This window comes from Silurus meridionalis, chromosome 28 (genome assembly GCF_014805685.1).
Source record: "Silurus meridionalis isolate SWU-2019-XX chromosome 28, ASM1480568v1, whole genome shotgun sequence".
Classification (NCBI taxonomy): domain Eukaryota; kingdom Metazoa; phylum Chordata; class Actinopteri; order Siluriformes; family Siluridae; genus Silurus; species Silurus meridionalis.
The window spans coordinates 14278712-14294601 of record NC_060911.1 but is presented as its reverse complement, the minus strand read 5'-3'; the positions used below and the strand labels follow the sequence as shown (position 1 = coordinate 14294601).

The 15890-nt window shown below is 42.0% G+C and overlaps 2 protein-coding genes across 6 annotated transcripts in view; one reads left to right on the top strand and one right to left on the bottom strand.

Annotated features, from left to right (window-relative positions):
* Positions 1 to 2683: 2683 nt before the first annotated feature.
* Positions 2684 to 9452, top strand: map9 (microtubule-associated protein 9). Of its 3 annotated transcripts, none has more exons than XM_046842507.1 (13): positions 2684 to 2968; positions 3460 to 3559; positions 3700 to 4080; positions 4385 to 4629; positions 4759 to 4819; positions 4915 to 4955; positions 5070 to 5101; positions 5183 to 5339; positions 5977 to 6066; positions 6416 to 6577; positions 7692 to 7837; positions 7949 to 8084; positions 8575 to 9452. In XM_046842507.1, the coding sequence occupies exons 1-13, from the start codon at positions 2894 to 2896 to the stop codon at positions 8692 to 8694; spliced, it is 1746 nt and encodes a 581-aa protein (XP_046698463.1). In that variant the 5' UTR covers positions 2684 to 2893; the 3' UTR covers positions 8695 to 9452. The 3 variants fall into 3 exon arrangements, with proteins under 3 accessions (XP_046698463.1, XP_046698462.1, XP_046698464.1); XM_046842506.1 differs by having other exon boundaries at positions 3460 to 3571; XM_046842508.1 differs by lacking the exons at positions 2684 to 2968; positions 3460 to 3559 and having other exon boundaries at positions 3775 to 4174.
* A 2903-nt stretch (positions 9453 to 12355) lies between these two features.
* The window catches only part of npy2r (neuropeptide Y receptor Y2), a 5943-nt gene continuing 2408 nt past the window's right edge, over positions 12356 to 15890 (bottom strand). Inside the window, exons 3-4 of one of the 3 annotated variants that reach the window (XM_046843249.1) lie at positions 13355 to 13792; positions 12356 to 13258 (exon numbers count right to left, since the gene is read on the bottom strand). In XM_046843249.1, the coding sequence (XP_046699205.1) occupies positions 12411 to 13258; positions 13355 to 13532 (1026 nt within the window). In that variant the 5' untranslated portion in view covers positions 13533 to 13792 and the 3' untranslated portion in view covers positions 12356 to 12410. Of the gene's footprint in view, positions 13793 to 14488; positions 14604 to 15890 lie in introns of those variants that run through there. The other 2 variants (XM_046843246.1, XM_046843248.1) reach the window with 2 other exon arrangements.

The window sequence follows — 15890 nt, the reverse complement described above, 5'->3', positions numbered from 1 at the left end:
AATATTATAATTATCAGAGGTTTTATATTTCGATGATGAAGAACATCTCTGAGGTTCATTGCCCCCCCTTCCCCCCGTTTCCCCTGTGTGATATAAAGCAGAGACAGGCTTTAGGCTTCTCCCAGCTCATAACTTAAACAAACCCACGCTTTAAAGAGCCTCTTTTTTCAGCAGGACAGTCGGAGTGTTTCGGGTTTTCTGAGATTATCAGCAGCTCACAGGAACATTCTGCATAAACCACATCCATCACACTGACACTGGGCCATTACAACTCTCCACCCACCTACATCATCATCCAACCTTCATTCAACGTTCATTCAAAATTCTCCCATCGCTCCCAACACTCTCTTTACTGACCCTCACAATATCCCCAAACCCCCACAATACCCCCTTAAACTCACCACAATACAGTACCCCAAACCCTGTCAATTTCCCCCAACCCCACAATACCTCCTTAAACTCACCACAATACAGTACCCCAAACCCTGTCAAGTTCCCCAAACCCCACAATACCCCTTAAACTCACCACAAAACAGTTCCCCAAACCCTGTCAAGTCCCTCCGAACCAGTACAATACCCCTAAACTCATGACAATACAATACGCTCAAACTCTTGTCAAGTTCCCCAAACCCCTACAATACCCCTAAACGCACCACAATACAGTACTCCCAAACGACGTCAATTTCCCCAAACCCCACAATACCTCCTAAAACTCACCACAATACAGTACCCCAAACCCTGTCAAGTTCCCCAAACCTTGTCAAGTTCCCCAAACCCCTACAATACCCCTAAATGCACCACAATACAGTACTCCCAAATGACATCAAGTTCCCCAAACCCCACAATACCCCTTAAACTCACCACAATACAGTACCCCAAACCCTGTTAAGTTCCCCAAACCCCACAATACTCGCTAAACTCACCACACACAGTTTCCCCAAACCCTGTAAAGTTCCCCAAACCCCACAATACCCCTTAAACTAACCACAACACAGTTCCCCAAACCCTGTCAAGTCCCCTAAACCAGTATAATACCCCCTAAACTCATGACAATACAATACGCTCAAACTCTTGCCAAGTTCCCTCAAACCCCTACAATACCCCCTAAACTCACCACAATACAGTACCCCCAAACCACGTCAAGGTACATCAAACCCCTACAATACCCCCTGAACAAACCACAATACCCATAAACCCCACAATTCCCCCTGAAACCTCCACAATACCCCCTGGACCCCTGTAATACCCCCTGAAGCTCCACAATGTGTGTGTGTGTGTGTGTGTGTGTGTGTGTGTGTGTGTGTGTGTGTGTGTGTGTGTGTGTGTGTGTGTGTGAATCATTTAACAGCTTCAATACTCCATAATGCCACATATAATCCCCTGTGCAGCCTGTGCAGACTGGAAGAAAAGATTTTAGAAATAATGAGATTTGATTTAAAAATAAATAAGTTAAGTAAATAAACACACACACACACACACACACACACACACACACACACACACACACACACACACACTTACATATAAAGTATAAAAGATGTAGAGAGAAATGGTGTGAAAGTGTGGAGTAATAAATAAATCTCTCTGCCTGCAGTGTGTAAACGATGACTCATGTAAAGGTTCTATTTATTTTTAGAGTCTCTGCTTTCTTTTAGACACTAACATTACAGCAAAGTGGAGTTTTATCAGCTGCTCCACAAACATTCTTTCCCACACTGAGACTGTACACAAATCATTATTCAGTCAAACACCACTGACTCATCACTGCTTCATCACCGTTTCATTACTGCTCCACCAGCAAATCCTCACTCATCACTGCTTCATCACTGCTTCATCACCATTTCATTACTGCTCCACCAGCAAACCCTCACACATCACTGCTTCATCACCATTTCATTACTGCTCCACCACCAAACCCTCACTCATCAATGCTTCATCACTGCTTCATCACCATTTCATTACATTTACATTTACATTTGCGGCATTTAGCAGACGCCCTTATCCAGAGCGACGTACAAACGTGCTTTAAATCTCTAGTAATGAATAAATCTACACTGGTACGCAAGATTACAAACTCAATATAACTAACTCGAATTCTACAAACGTTACTGCTCCACCACCTCACTCATCACTGCTTCATCACCATTTCATTACTGCTCCACCACCAAACCATCACTCATCACTGCTTCATCACCATTTCATTACTGCTCCACCACCAAACCATCACTCATCACTGCTTCATCACCATTTCATTACTGCTCCACCACCTCACTCATCACTGCTTCATCACCATTTCATTACTGCTCCACCACCTCACTCATCACTGCTTCATCACCATTTCATTACTGCTCCACCACCAAATCCTCACTCATCACTGCTTCATCACCGTTTCATTACTGCTCCACCACCAGTGCAATGTGAGATGTTGTCTCCTTCAGTTTAGATGTTTATGAAGCAGGTTGTAGATTTTGGTGATTATACAGGTTATGTGTGTAATGTGATCGCAGTACGATGTTGTAATGATTTTAAAGAGTTTAAAAAAAAAAAAAAAAAAAAAAGAATTCTACATGAATATAGATCACAGAGTTCGTGATTTTGGCGCCACCTGCTGGTTAGCTGTAGTCATTTCCATATTGATGACGTATAACCGGATTCTGGTTCATCACTTCCTGCTCCTCGCGCACTGGTCTCATGGTAACGTGTGTAAACAGAGAGGTTGTGTGATGAGGGCGAGATGTTTATCTGGGAACTGAATGATGAAGAAGCGGAAAGAACTGAAGTGAATGTTATGGAAAAACAGAGATGGATGTGTGATGTTCCTCAGAGCGTATCTTATGATCTTTACTGAGATTTATAGAGACTGTAATCTCACTGTGAGATTCAGAGCTGCAGCATGGCTCAGGAGGAGTTCTGCTCTACTCTGGCCTTCACCAAAAGTCCTAAAACCTCCAAAAGAACCACTTTCCAGGTGAGAAATTTCTACACTTACTGATCTTCTTTAGGACCTTCACATCGACATCATTTAGTAGACGCTCCATTATACAGAGAACCTACAAAGAACTTTAGAGTCTCCATCAATAACACCTTCTAACCCTGGACCATTAGAACACAGAACATCATCCACTCAACAGCCTGCGTTATTATTATTATTATTATTATTATTATTATTATTATTATTATTATTAACATTTTGTATTTATTATTAACATTATTATTTTATTTTTTTTATTTTTTTATTATTATTATTAACATTATTTCTTTATTATTATTATTTTTTTTTTTATTACCATTGTTATTATTGTTAAATAATATTATTAACATTTTTATGTATTATTATTATTACTAACATTATGTTTATTATTATTATTATTATTATTATTATTATTATTAACAATATTATTATTATTATTATTATCATTATTACTATTATTGTTATTATTATTATTATTATTATTGCAGGATGAGTTGGAGGCAGCAGTTTCTAAGAGAGCTGTCAGGAACAGAGCCTCATATCTGAACTTTAATATCTTTAATGATGATGATGATGATGATGATGATGGTGATGATGATGGTGAGTTATTCACACACTTTGGTCTTTCAGTAGAAATGATGAAATAAGATCCATCGGTTTGTTTATTCCACAAGCTGTAAGACAAATCAGACTTTTCTTCCTGATCAGGAATCATTGTTTCTCTGCAGATGTCCTGAAAGAGCTGCTGAAGACCAGGAGGAATAAACGCGACCTGTTCAAAGCCTCAAGAACAAAAACCTCCATCAATGATTTTAAACTGTCAGATGAGGAGGAGGAGGAGAACATCAAACCCAAAAAAGTCTCCTTCCTGAAGAGCCAGAGGAACGCTAACACTCTCAGATCAGACACCCTCAGATCGGACAGATCTTTATTTTCTCACCAAAGTGTGAATGAAGTTCAGAGTCGAGACAGAAGTCAGCAGGACTCACACTCTGACTCACCTGCACCACAGAACAGCCAATCAGAATCCCCTACCTGCAGAAGGAGTCAATCAGAATCACCCTTACCTCTGTATTCAGAGAACAGCCAAAGGGAGTCCATCTCTGAGAGTAAGTTCTCACCTCCTCAGGAGACCAAACTGTCATAAATCATCAACAGTCCAGATGCAGAACATCACCAGTGACCACCACACTCCTGTGAATGGTGTGTGAGGTGAAAGCAGTGTGAGGTTTAACACACACTCATTTTACGTACGGGTGCCAACACTTTTGGACACACTGCACTGTTATTTTTTATTAAAGTCTAATTTACTGGAACCTGATTCTCACAGAAAACTCCACTTCCATTCTAACACACACACACACACACACACACACACACACAGATGTGTTGATGTTATTTTGCTGTGTACAGGTGGGCTTGAGGCCACGCCCCCTACACCTGCACCACGGCAGAGAGCTCCTCCCACTGCTGTCAGTGGACGAGATGAAAATGATGGACAAACACAAACCCCATCCAGGATAGCTGCTCCATCTTCTGTGTCCAAACCCTGCACCTCCATGTCCACCTTCACCTCTACGTCCACCTTCACGTCCACCTTCACGTCCCCCTCCATGTCCTCTCAGACCGCAGAGGATTCTGGGATTGATGGCAGACAGGTGAGAACAAGAAGTACAGGTAGAGCTCATGTACAGTCGCTGAGTGTGACAGACACACACACACACACACACACACACTAACAGTGAACTGTGTGTGTGTTGTAAATTGTGCGTGCCGCTCCTGTGCAGAACGATGTGTCTGTGATGGTGAACACACACTCCAGGTCACTAGAGGGCGCTGAAAGCTCAGGTAATACACACATTGATTCATTATTCTCCTGACAGAGGAGCACATCTGCTGTAGGATGTGGTTTATAGATTATTTTATTTTTTTTATGAATGCAGATTTCTCAGTCACAGAACATGAGGAACATCAGGAACATCAGGTGTTTTTCAGTTAAATTCCTGATATAATAATAATAATAATAATAATAATAATATTAATATTAATAATAGAAATGTTATTAAGTGTAAGTTGTGTGTTTGTGTTTTTCATCTAGCTCACTTTTGAAGTCTCTCCTGGAACCTCCAGGTCAGTTTCATCAGCAGTTCTTATCACAGTGTGATGAAATGCTCAGTGCTATCTTCTACATCCACATCTGTTGGATTACAGATCTGCAGTGTCTCGACCAGGAAGCTCCAGGAAGTCCAGAAACACCCCATCGTTCAATGCCGAACCAAGATATCTGGGAACATTAAAGGTTCTGGAGCAGAAGTTCCAGGAGACAGGACTGGAAAATGCAGATTCCCTCAGAGCCACAGTTTATCAGGTCTGATCTCCGGGTCTGAATCTGCTGACTTATCGTATCTCCACTAATCTCCAAGACCACTTTTGATCCAGCACCACAAACCTGCATCATCAAGTAATCTAGCGAATCAGATGCAAACATGCTAATGAAGCTCATGTTTTTATTCATTAATCAGGAGAAGGGTCAGGACATGTGGCATGAGGGGGCGTGTCCAAATCACATGTTCACAGGACTTGATCTCAGCCAATAGAGCTTTTAATTCCAGAACTTTCTACTCACATTATAAACCATATTACACAGTTTTATTCAAATTACATTAATTCCACGCATACATTAATGAATCATTCGTTTTTATTTGTAAAACACTTTTCACAATGGACATTAATGTTCACCTTTATTTGCAATCAGTCTGTTTTCAGGTGATAATCACAAGAATAACTTTTATAATATTTATATTTATAAAAATATTTCAGCTCTAATGAACAAACAGGAAGTGATGTTCTACACTAAGCCTCTGGGTGGGAGGGGTAATATTTCTCTCCTGTCAATCACAGCAACAGGAGCCAATCATGAGTGTCTGTGAGTTCATGTATGTGGAAGAGAGCAGAAAGCTAAAAGTATTATCACTGATATTAAACACTGTTTATTGTATCTACAGGACTGGCGGAAGAAAAAAGAAGAGAAACTGCAGGAGACTTTCAGAGCTAAAAAACAAGAAGAGAAGTTGAAGGAGGAGAAAAAAACGGAGGTCCCAATGTTTATTTTGCACTTTATTAAATTCTCTAAAACACAAAAATGCTAATTATATAAAAATGTAAATTGTAAAAAGAGACACGTCACTGTTATATCACATATTTAACATATATGTGAGGGGTAAAGACGAGGGGGAGGAGAGAGAGGGGTAAAGGGGAGGGGCCTGAATGCTTACAGACATTACAGAATCTGGGTTTATAAATATTTTGAGGAACATTAGTATTTTATAGATATGACTGTAATTCTAATAAAATGATATTAATTCATTCTAAAAGCACTCTGCTGTTCTCCTGATCCTCCTGTATGACACTCAGCAGAGGATTTAAACTCTTTCTGTTTTATAGGAAGAGGCGAGTAAGAAAGCTGAAGCCAAAGCCTCTTATGAAGCCTGGAAAGAAAAGAAGCGTGAAGCTTTAAAAGAGAAAATCAGAGAAAAACAGGAGGCGGCGAGAAAATTGCAGAAAGAGATGGACGAGAAAAAGGAAAAAAATGAAACAGCGAAACGGGTAAAAGATGAAGGACGTTACTCAGGGTACAGGTGAAGGACATTACTCAGGGTACAGGTGAAGGACATTAATCAGGGTACAGGTGGAGGACGTTACTCATGGTACAGGTGGAGGACATTACTCAGGGTACAGGTGAAGGACATTACTCAGGGTTAAGGTGGAGGACGTTACTCAGGGTACAGGTGAAGGACATTACTCAGGGTTAAGGTGGAGGACGTTAATCAGGGTACAGGTGGAGGACGTTACTCAGGGTACAGGTGGAGGACGGTAATCAGGGTAGAGGTGGAGGACGGTAATCAGGGTACAGGTGAAGGACATTTTTCAGAGTACAGGTGGAGGACATTACTCAGGGTACAGATGAAGGTCATTACTCAGGGTTAAGGTGGAGGACGTTACTCAGGGTACAGGTGGAGGACGGTAATCAGGGTACAAGTGGAGGACGTTACTCAGAATACAGGTGGAGGAGGTTAATCAGGGTACAGGTGGAGGACGGTAATCAGGGTACAGGTGGAGGACGTTACTCAGAATACAGGTGGAGGACGTTAATCAGGGTACAGGTGGAGGACGTTACTCAGAATACAGGTGGAGGAGGTTAATCAGGGTACAGGTGGAGGACGGTAATCAGGGTACAGGTGAAGGACATTACTCAGAATACAGGTGGAGGACGTTAACCAGGGTACAGGTGGAGGACGTTACTCAGAATACAGGTGGAGGAGGTTAATCAGGGTACAGGTGGAGGACGTTAATCAGGGTACAGGTGGAGGACGGTAATCAGGGTACAGGTGAAGGACATTACTCAGAATACAGGTGGAGGACGTTAATCAGGGTACAGGTGGAGGACGTTATTTAGTGTACAGGTAAAGGACATTACTCTGGGTACAGGTGGAGGACGTTAATCAGGGTACAGGTGGAGGACGTTAATCGGTACAGGTGGAGGTCGGTAATCAGGGTACAGGTGGAGGACGTTAATCAGGGAAAAGGTGGAGGTCGGTAATCAGGGTACAGGTAGAGGACGGTAATCAGGGTACAGTTAGCTGACATTAAAATGCAGTGTTAGTCTTAATGAACCATCGCTTGTCTCAATTTAATGTTCTCACCTCTTTCTTTTGAACAGATTTTTGAGAAATGGAAACGAGAACACGATGAGCTTCTTTGTAAGGAGCACCAAAAACGGGCACAGACCGAATACAGACTGAAAGAGAATAAGGTGAAGGAAAAAGAGCAGAGGAAACGAGAGAGCAGCTCTTCATTCGCTCAGTGGTGAGAAGATTTACTCTGAACAACATGAATTTATCCTTAGATGTAACACAGAGAACATTCAGTCAGCAAATATACACACCAGAGATCAGATGTATGTTTCTTCTCTCTCAGGAGCGCCAGGAAGAAGGAGGTGATTGAGGAGAAGCTGAAGGCTGAACGCAGGCAGAAGGAAGTAAAAGAGATCGAGGAGAAATATGAGAAGGAGGAAAGAGAAAAGTCTGCACTGGACATGTATGAGGAATGGCTGGTGTGTGAATAAAAAAATTGTTCACACTAATATCATCTCCATTAGAGGTTGACCGCTAGTGGATTTTACAAATACTGATAGCGAGGCTGATAACTGATTAATAAACCAATTTTTTTTAACGAATACTGAATTAAAAATACAAATACACAAACAAAATATAAATATGAATATATTCATTATATTACTCCATATTGAGGAGAATTAAAGGCATGCTTTAAACTAAAGCAAAAATTATACAAATAAACATGTGGTGTCAGTGATTCACCTCTAGAGGCTGCTCTCGTATAACGCAACCCGGAAAAACTATCTTTATCATTCCCGATTAATCGCCAGAACTAATTAATCGCTCAACCTCTTATCTTCTTTGAGGCTACTCATATTAAGTTTGTACTGGGAGCTTCATCCTTTAGCTGTGCAGTTTCACGTTTACGAAAACAGAAAGCATTTTCCTCATCAGTACTGAAATCTTAACTTTGGTTTGTTTTTATAGAAAAGGAAAGAGTTTCAGCAGAAACAAGAACGAAGAGAAAAACAGAAGAAGGCAGATGCGTTTCAGGAGGCTACGCCCCCATGGAGCCCTCCGAACAGGACCATACCATTTGGCAAATAATGTTCACCGTATCCCTGGGTCTACACACACTGGTCACTTTATTAGGAACAAACAACAGCAGAAGATCACATCAGGTTCCTCACCCCTCAGCCATAAACTGGAGCCTAAGGCTGCTACAGTACACATACACACACACACACACACAATGGAAAAACATCTGCCGGTCCAGTTAATGTTGATTTTCCACATTCTGAGGTGAGATGTGAACCGAGGAACTCTGAGGAACTGAACACACCTTTACCTGTGTTTGTATTCTTTCATAATTGTATCATTGCATGCGTTCCTTATAAAGTGGCCAGTGAGCGTCTCTCAGCAGGAACACTGATGGATGTGTGTGATGGAGAATCTGACAGTAAGAACAGAAGCGTGCGCTGCTCCATGTCCGATCTGATTATAAATCTGATTAATGTCGGTGTGTTTCACTGTGAGTCTGATAAGCGATTCAGCTTTCAGCACAAAACACCAGCCATTATTCAGCTCCTGGACAGCGACGTTTCCGCCATGTCTCCTTTCTGCTTCATTCATTTTATCTCATTTCAGTTCTGAAGTTGTTTAGAAGTTTAATGTAATTTCGTTATTGTGTGTTCCAGCCCTGCTACACAATACACACCTTATTTATTCATCTGAAATTATTCACTTTATAACATTAAACAAAGAAAGTCATGAACAGATGTTTACAGATGTGTTTTCCCATTAAAAGTTATAAAAACAAATGTGGAACACTAATGGGATTAAAGAGCTTTTATTTCCTGTTTAAACTCGATTTTCTATTTTATTTGTACTTCCTGTTTAAACTCTACTTCCTGTTTCCTGTGATAATGCCCCTTTCTATGTTAGATCTCCTGTTAGAAGGTTGTGAAGGTGTTGGTGTTTGTATGATTGTTGAAGAAACTCATTAATCTCCACACTACAGGAGTGATATTTACCCAGAATCCACTGCACATGGATCCATAAAGTTGTAAACATTGAGAGTATTCATATGAAACGTATTGTGTGATTGAGGAGATGAACTGAATGAGATGATGTTCTCCTAAACTCCGATATTGTGAGGTTTGCTAAGTTTTATTTATTAGAACACTAATGTGGGGGGCGGGGCTTCAGAGGAGACGCCATTAAAACCTCTACAGGTCTGAACATCCAAATCCAAATCAATGTTTGTTTGTTTTTTTAATAATATTTTATGTTGATGTGTGTAGTGTTAATGGTCTGGTACAGAGAGAAACGCTTACCTGAAGATCACTTTCAGCTTTAATGTTAGGTGTTTTTAATTTAAAACGTTCTGATGAACTTCCAAAAACATCCTTATGACTCTTTTTTTACACAAACAGCATTTCAAATGATGGACATTAATTACATAAATCTGGGTATAAATGTATCCCTAATCAGGAAGCGGTGACGCTGGTGAGTAGAAAACTGAGATGAAAAACTTTGAAAGGAACCAGACTCAGAAGGATGCACCTTCATCTGGAGAAGCAGATCATGCACATAATTTATTTCGTTTAAGTTTCAAAGGAGTGAAAGTAAAGTGATTCTCGCCTCGAATGTAAACCGGTTTAGATTGATATATTTATCATCTTCATCTCTGGCTTAAATTGATACAGCAAAGTTTCCAGACACACCCACTTCCTCTCCTTCTTTCAGCAGCAAAATGTGTCCTTCATCCATCATTCATCCATCGTTTATCCTTCGTTCATCCTTCATTTGTTTGGTAAGTAACGCTTCTGTACAAAACAAATTCAAGAGTAAAAGAAGTTTGAATCTAAATCCAGCAATCGGTCTCCTCTACTCTCTCACTCCTCCTCTATCACTCTCTCACACTTTTACTCTCTCCTCGTCAAACATAAAACAGAGGAGACACTGATACTTAAAAAAACACAGTGTTATTTAAAAATGACACAAAAGTCTGAGATTGAAATATTCGTTAACAGTGGGATATTCAGTAACCACATGTTTGTGTGTGTGTGTGTGCTGGTTATAAGCACTGAAGTAAATCTGGTATAAACCCGCACCCTTCAAATGATTGTGTAATAATTTCTGCTGCTGGCCTTTGTTTGGATTTTACTGCAGATTGTGGTGAAGTTCCTGCGTCTCTCAGGCCTCCAATTTCACTAAACTAATCTAAGCACAGAATCCGAACATCATCCCTCTCCACATATACATCCATGGCATAAAGTGTGTGTGTGTGTGTGTGAGACAGCGAGAGTATAACTGCAGCTCTGTCACAAAAATATTCATAATTATCTGCAATTTGTTAAATTTAATCTATACATTAGAGACAGAGTTTATTTTATGTAGCTGTGGTTAGATCGGTGTACAGTGGTTGTTGGTGGTGTTAGATCAGTGTACAGTGGTTGGTGGTGGTGTAGATCAGTGTACAGTGGTTGGTGGTGGTATAGATCAGTGTACAGTGGTTGATGGTGGTGTAGATCAGTGTACAGTGGTTGGTGGTGGTATAAATCAGTGTACAGTGGTTGGTGGTGGTGTAAATCAGTGTACAGTGCCTGGTGGTGGGGGTGTAGATCAGTGTACAGTGCCTGGTGGTGGTGTGGGTCTGTGTACAGTGGTTGGTAGTGGCGTAGGTCTGTGTACAATGGTTGTTGGTGGTGGTGTAGGTCTGTACAGTGGTTAGTGGTGGTGTAGATCATTGTATAGTAGCTGGTGGTGATGTAGGTCTGTGTACAGTGGCTGGTGGTGGTGTAGGTCTGTGTACAGTGGCTGGTGGTGGTGTAGGTCTGTGTACAGTGGTTGGTAGTGGTGTAGGTCTGTGTACAATGGTTGTTGGTGGTGTAGGTCTGTGTACAGTACGTGGTGGTGATGTAGGTCTGTACAGTGGTTGGTGGTGGTGTAGGTCTGTGTACAGTGGCCTGGTGGTGGTGTATGTTTGTGTAAAGTGGTTAGTGGTGGTGTAGATCATTGTACAGTAGCTGGTGGTGATGTAGGTCTGTGTACAGTGGTTGGTGGTGGTGTAGGTCTGTGTACAGTGGTTGGTGGTGGTGTATATCATTGTACAGTGGTCAGTGTTGGTGGAGATCAGTGTACAGTGGTTGGTGGTGGTGGAGATCAGTGTACAGTGGCTGGTGGTGGTGGTGGAGGAGATCTTTGTACAGTGGTTTTTGGTGGTGGTGTTGGTCTGTGTACAGTGGTTGATGGTGGTGGTGTAGGTCTGTGTACAGTGGTTGGTGGAAAGGTGTAGGTTTGTGTACAGTGGTTGGAGGTGGTGTAAATCTGTGTACAGTGGTTGGTGGTGGTGGTATAGGTCTGTGTACAGTGGTTGGCAGTAGTGGTGATTGTGTACAGTTGGGGTTGGTTTGTGTACAGTGGTTGGCAGTTGTGGTGTTGGTTGGAGTACAGTCAGTGGTGGTGGTAAAGGGAGCAGCCGGACAGGAAAGAGGCTGTAAATAGATTGAATGTGAAAGCTGTTATTGACACAGTGCAGGTCCTCTGGTGGCACGCTGTCTTCTGTCATGTCCCAACATTATCAGGTTTGTTACTTAAGAAATGAAATCAGAAGGAGGTACTTTTCTGCAGGTTCTTGTCTCCTGAATCAGACATAAGAAATGATCTTCAGACAGAAACAGTTTACAGAATAAAACACACAACACCAGATGTGTTCATACTGGTTTTAGGCATGACGTCATAATGTTACACTTTACACCTGAAGAACAAAGTGAGTTCTCTGGTCAGTAAATATTTTTAGGAATGTATGTCCCATCTTATCACAGGTGTGTGTTATCCTGAGTCAGTGTGCTGATGTTAGATTTGTGTCTCAGACTTTTGTCCCTCACCGTGTCCTTGCTGTATTTTCTCCTCAGCACGCCTTCGGCTGGAGCGCATTTGAACGCGGCGGTGAAGGCGTCCCGGTAGTTCCGGTTCATCCAGCCGTAGAGGATGGGGTTTGCGAAGGCGGAGCACATGGCGATGATGTGAAACACTGTGTAGAGCAGCTTAAAATCCTTCATGTCTAACACGCTGCTGTCAATGTCCACAGCCAGCTGGAAGGCGTGGAAAGGTAGCCAGCTGACCCCAAACACAGCTACCACGGCCGCTAGCATCTTGGTGGTTTTGCGCCGGCGGCGGTGTCGCTCACTGTGTCCTCCTCCAGGGCTCACATGCTTCCTGAGCTTGCTCCAGATGCAGGCATAGGCGTAGGAGATGATGGACAGGGGCAGGCCATACTGCAGCAGGAACGTCGCTACGCTGTACACGGTTCCATCTGCACTGCTGCCTGGCCACTTCTCCACACAACCCTGAATGCTGTGCTCAGGTGTCAGGTCAAAGGTCACATACTCGCGGAAAATAGCCAGGGGGCTAGCTAGCACGGCGCTGGCCATCCAGGTGACGACGATGACCACCGCACACACGTCTTTAGACATTTTAGTCTCGGTGTGGTGGATGATGCTGCGGTAGCGGTCCAGCGCAATCACATTGAGCGTAATGGTGGACACGTGAACGGCGAGGCCCTGGGCGTAAGGTAACAGGTAACACATCACCTGTCCAAACTTCCACTCCCCGGAGAGCGTGGCCATCAGGGTGAAGGGCAGGCACAGCGCGTTCACCAGCAGGTCTGCTACAGCCAGGTTAGCGATAAAGAAGTTGGTGACCGTGCGCAAGTTGCGGAACTTGTACACAACATAAATAACTAAAGAGTTTCCACTCACACCGAACAGGATGATGGTGCTGTAGGCTAAGATGAGAACCACCTGAACCCCCACGAGCTGCGTGCTGTCCTCCAGACCTTCTAATAAAGCTCCCTCATCCGGGATGTCCAGCAGCATGCTGCAGTTAAGGGAGGAACTGGTGTTGTCTCGGGTCACGTTCTCTTCATTCATCATGTCCATGTGGATCCATGCGCTATATCTGCAGAAGAACACAACGCTGCTGCGGTGACTCCAACACAACAAGAGTCTTTGAGGTGAGTTGAGAGAACAGTTCTACACAGCACCTTTTTGCATTACCTCACAGCACAGGTTCCTAACCATGGAGATCCCTCTGTCCTACACAGTGAAATGGTTTAACACTCCTCACACATCTCACTAAGTGATGATCAGCTGTTCGGTGCAATCAGGACAGGAACATCTCCAGGACCACGGATAGGAACCTGTATGTGAGATTAACCAAACCAAAGTCAAAAGAACCGTTTAAGATGACAACTTCAAGCTTTCCGTAAGTGTTACATGATCCACAATGATGGTGAATAAATACTGTGGATTGAATTCCATCATGTATATTTACGTTTTTGAAGAGAGGTTCCAGGTGGACCAATAAAAAGAGAAAGAACTCTTAAGGAACCTGTGTTTTTTCTGAAAAACAGTATATGTGGAGGACTTTACTTGCTCTCAGTGAGAGTTCAGAAGCTTCTGTATCCTATTCTACATCCTAACCTTCTTCTGTAGAACCACACAGAGTAACTTCTCATCTTCTTACCTACTGCTCACTACATCTCTTAAACATTTTACATTAATATAGAAAATTAGAGGAGGGGTGTGTTTGTGTGTGTGTGTGTGTGTGTGTGTGTGTGTGTGTGTGTGTGTGTGTGTTTACAGAAGAAGCTGAAATATTAAGCTGTCATTACGCCATTATCATGAAAAAGCGCTCATTCGCCGCAAGCATCTTTTAATTACAGCTTATTAATCACATTCCATTTCCTTTACAGATCACCACAGGATACATACACACACACACACGCACACACACACACACACACACACAGACAAACATTTACATGAAATTGAATCGAAAGCTAGAAAAGCGCTGTATGCAGGTAAAATCATCATCATCATCATCATCATCTCACCTTTATGGAGTAGAAGCTCTGTGAAGTTCTTATGAGGAATGAAGAATTTCTGAAGCATGCAGCAGAACAAAAGCGCTCAGTTCCATCCCACTCATCAGCACCGAGCTGGTGTGTGTGTGTGTGGGTGTGGGTGTGTGTGTGTGTGAGAGAGATGGGAGCGTGCATGTGGCTGGAGTTAGGCGTGTTTCCTACTTTCCTTCTTTAGATGATTTTCATTCAGTGCCATGCCCCTCACAAGCTACTCTGCTCTGATTGGTCCATCTGATACAAGATTACAAGACACACCCCTTTTATTCATACATATATATATATATATATATATATATATATATATATATATATATATATATATATATATATATATATATAATGTATTTGTTTGTTTGTTTCACCTCAGCATATGTGAGTAGATTATATTATATTTAATTGTAGAATTAATTAATGATTAATGATGATTTGAAATGTGTGTGTCAGTGTTCAGTTACACACGTCTAACCATAAAGCTGACCAGCCTCTGTTTTCTTCTGTAATGCAAATAAATAAACATTTACATCCTGCTCAGTGTGAATAGTGGATTGTGATTTGCTGGAATACATTCAGGTGTAAATACTGGATTGTAATGCGCTCTAATGCGTTCAGGTGCGAATTCTGGATTGTGATTGGCTGGAATGCGTTCAGGTGTGAATAGTGGATTGTGATTGGCTGGAAGGTCAGGTGTAAATAGTGGATTGTGATTGGCTGGAAGTTCACAAGTGAATAGTGAATTGTGATTGGCTGGAAGTTCAGGTGTGAATAGTGGATTGTGATTGGCTGGAAGTTCACAAGTGAATAGTGAATTGTGATTGGCTGGAAGTTCAGATGTGAATAGTGGATTGTGATTGGCTGGAAGTTCAGATTTGAATAGTGGATTGTGATTGGCTGGAAGTTCAGGTGTGAATAGTGGATTGTGATTGGCTGGAAGTTCAGATGTGAATAGTGGATTGTGATTGGCTGGAAGTTCAGATTTGAATAGTGGATTGTGATTGGCTGGAAGTTCAGGTGTGTGTATAGTGGATTGTGATTGGCTGGAAGTTCAGATGAGCGTTGAACACACAGGTAGTGTGTTTTTCCGTTGAATCTAAATGAATGTGCTGCCAATAAAGCCCTGTGACATCCAATTTCAGTTCCTTCCAGAATGAGACAGCGATTGTACACATTTCCTAACGACCTTCCTGAGCTTCATGGAGGAGTTTTGCGTGTGGTGGAACTTAGATGGTGAATACAGAGATTTTCATAAACGACTTGAGGCACAAGATGAATTTGACGAAGAAAACGTGACAAATAAGAAACAGAACGAAAAACAACAGCGGGAGTTAACTCCAACAGCTTCATTATTAATCTCTCTCTCTCTCTCTCTCTCTCT

Coding starts and splice junctions, on each gene's coding strand:
- map9 (XM_046842506.1), top strand. CDS start 2,894: ATGGCTCAGGAGGAGTTCTGCTCTACTCTGGCCTTCACCAAAAGTCCT. Junction 4,630..4,758: donor CTGGGATTGATGGCAGACAG/GTGAGAACAAGA, acceptor GCTCCTGTGCAG/AACGATGTGTCTGTGATGGT. Junction 6,067..6,415: donor AGGAGGAGAAAAAAACGGAG/GTCCCAATGTTT, acceptor TCTGTTTTATAG/GAAGAGGCGAGTAAGAAAGC.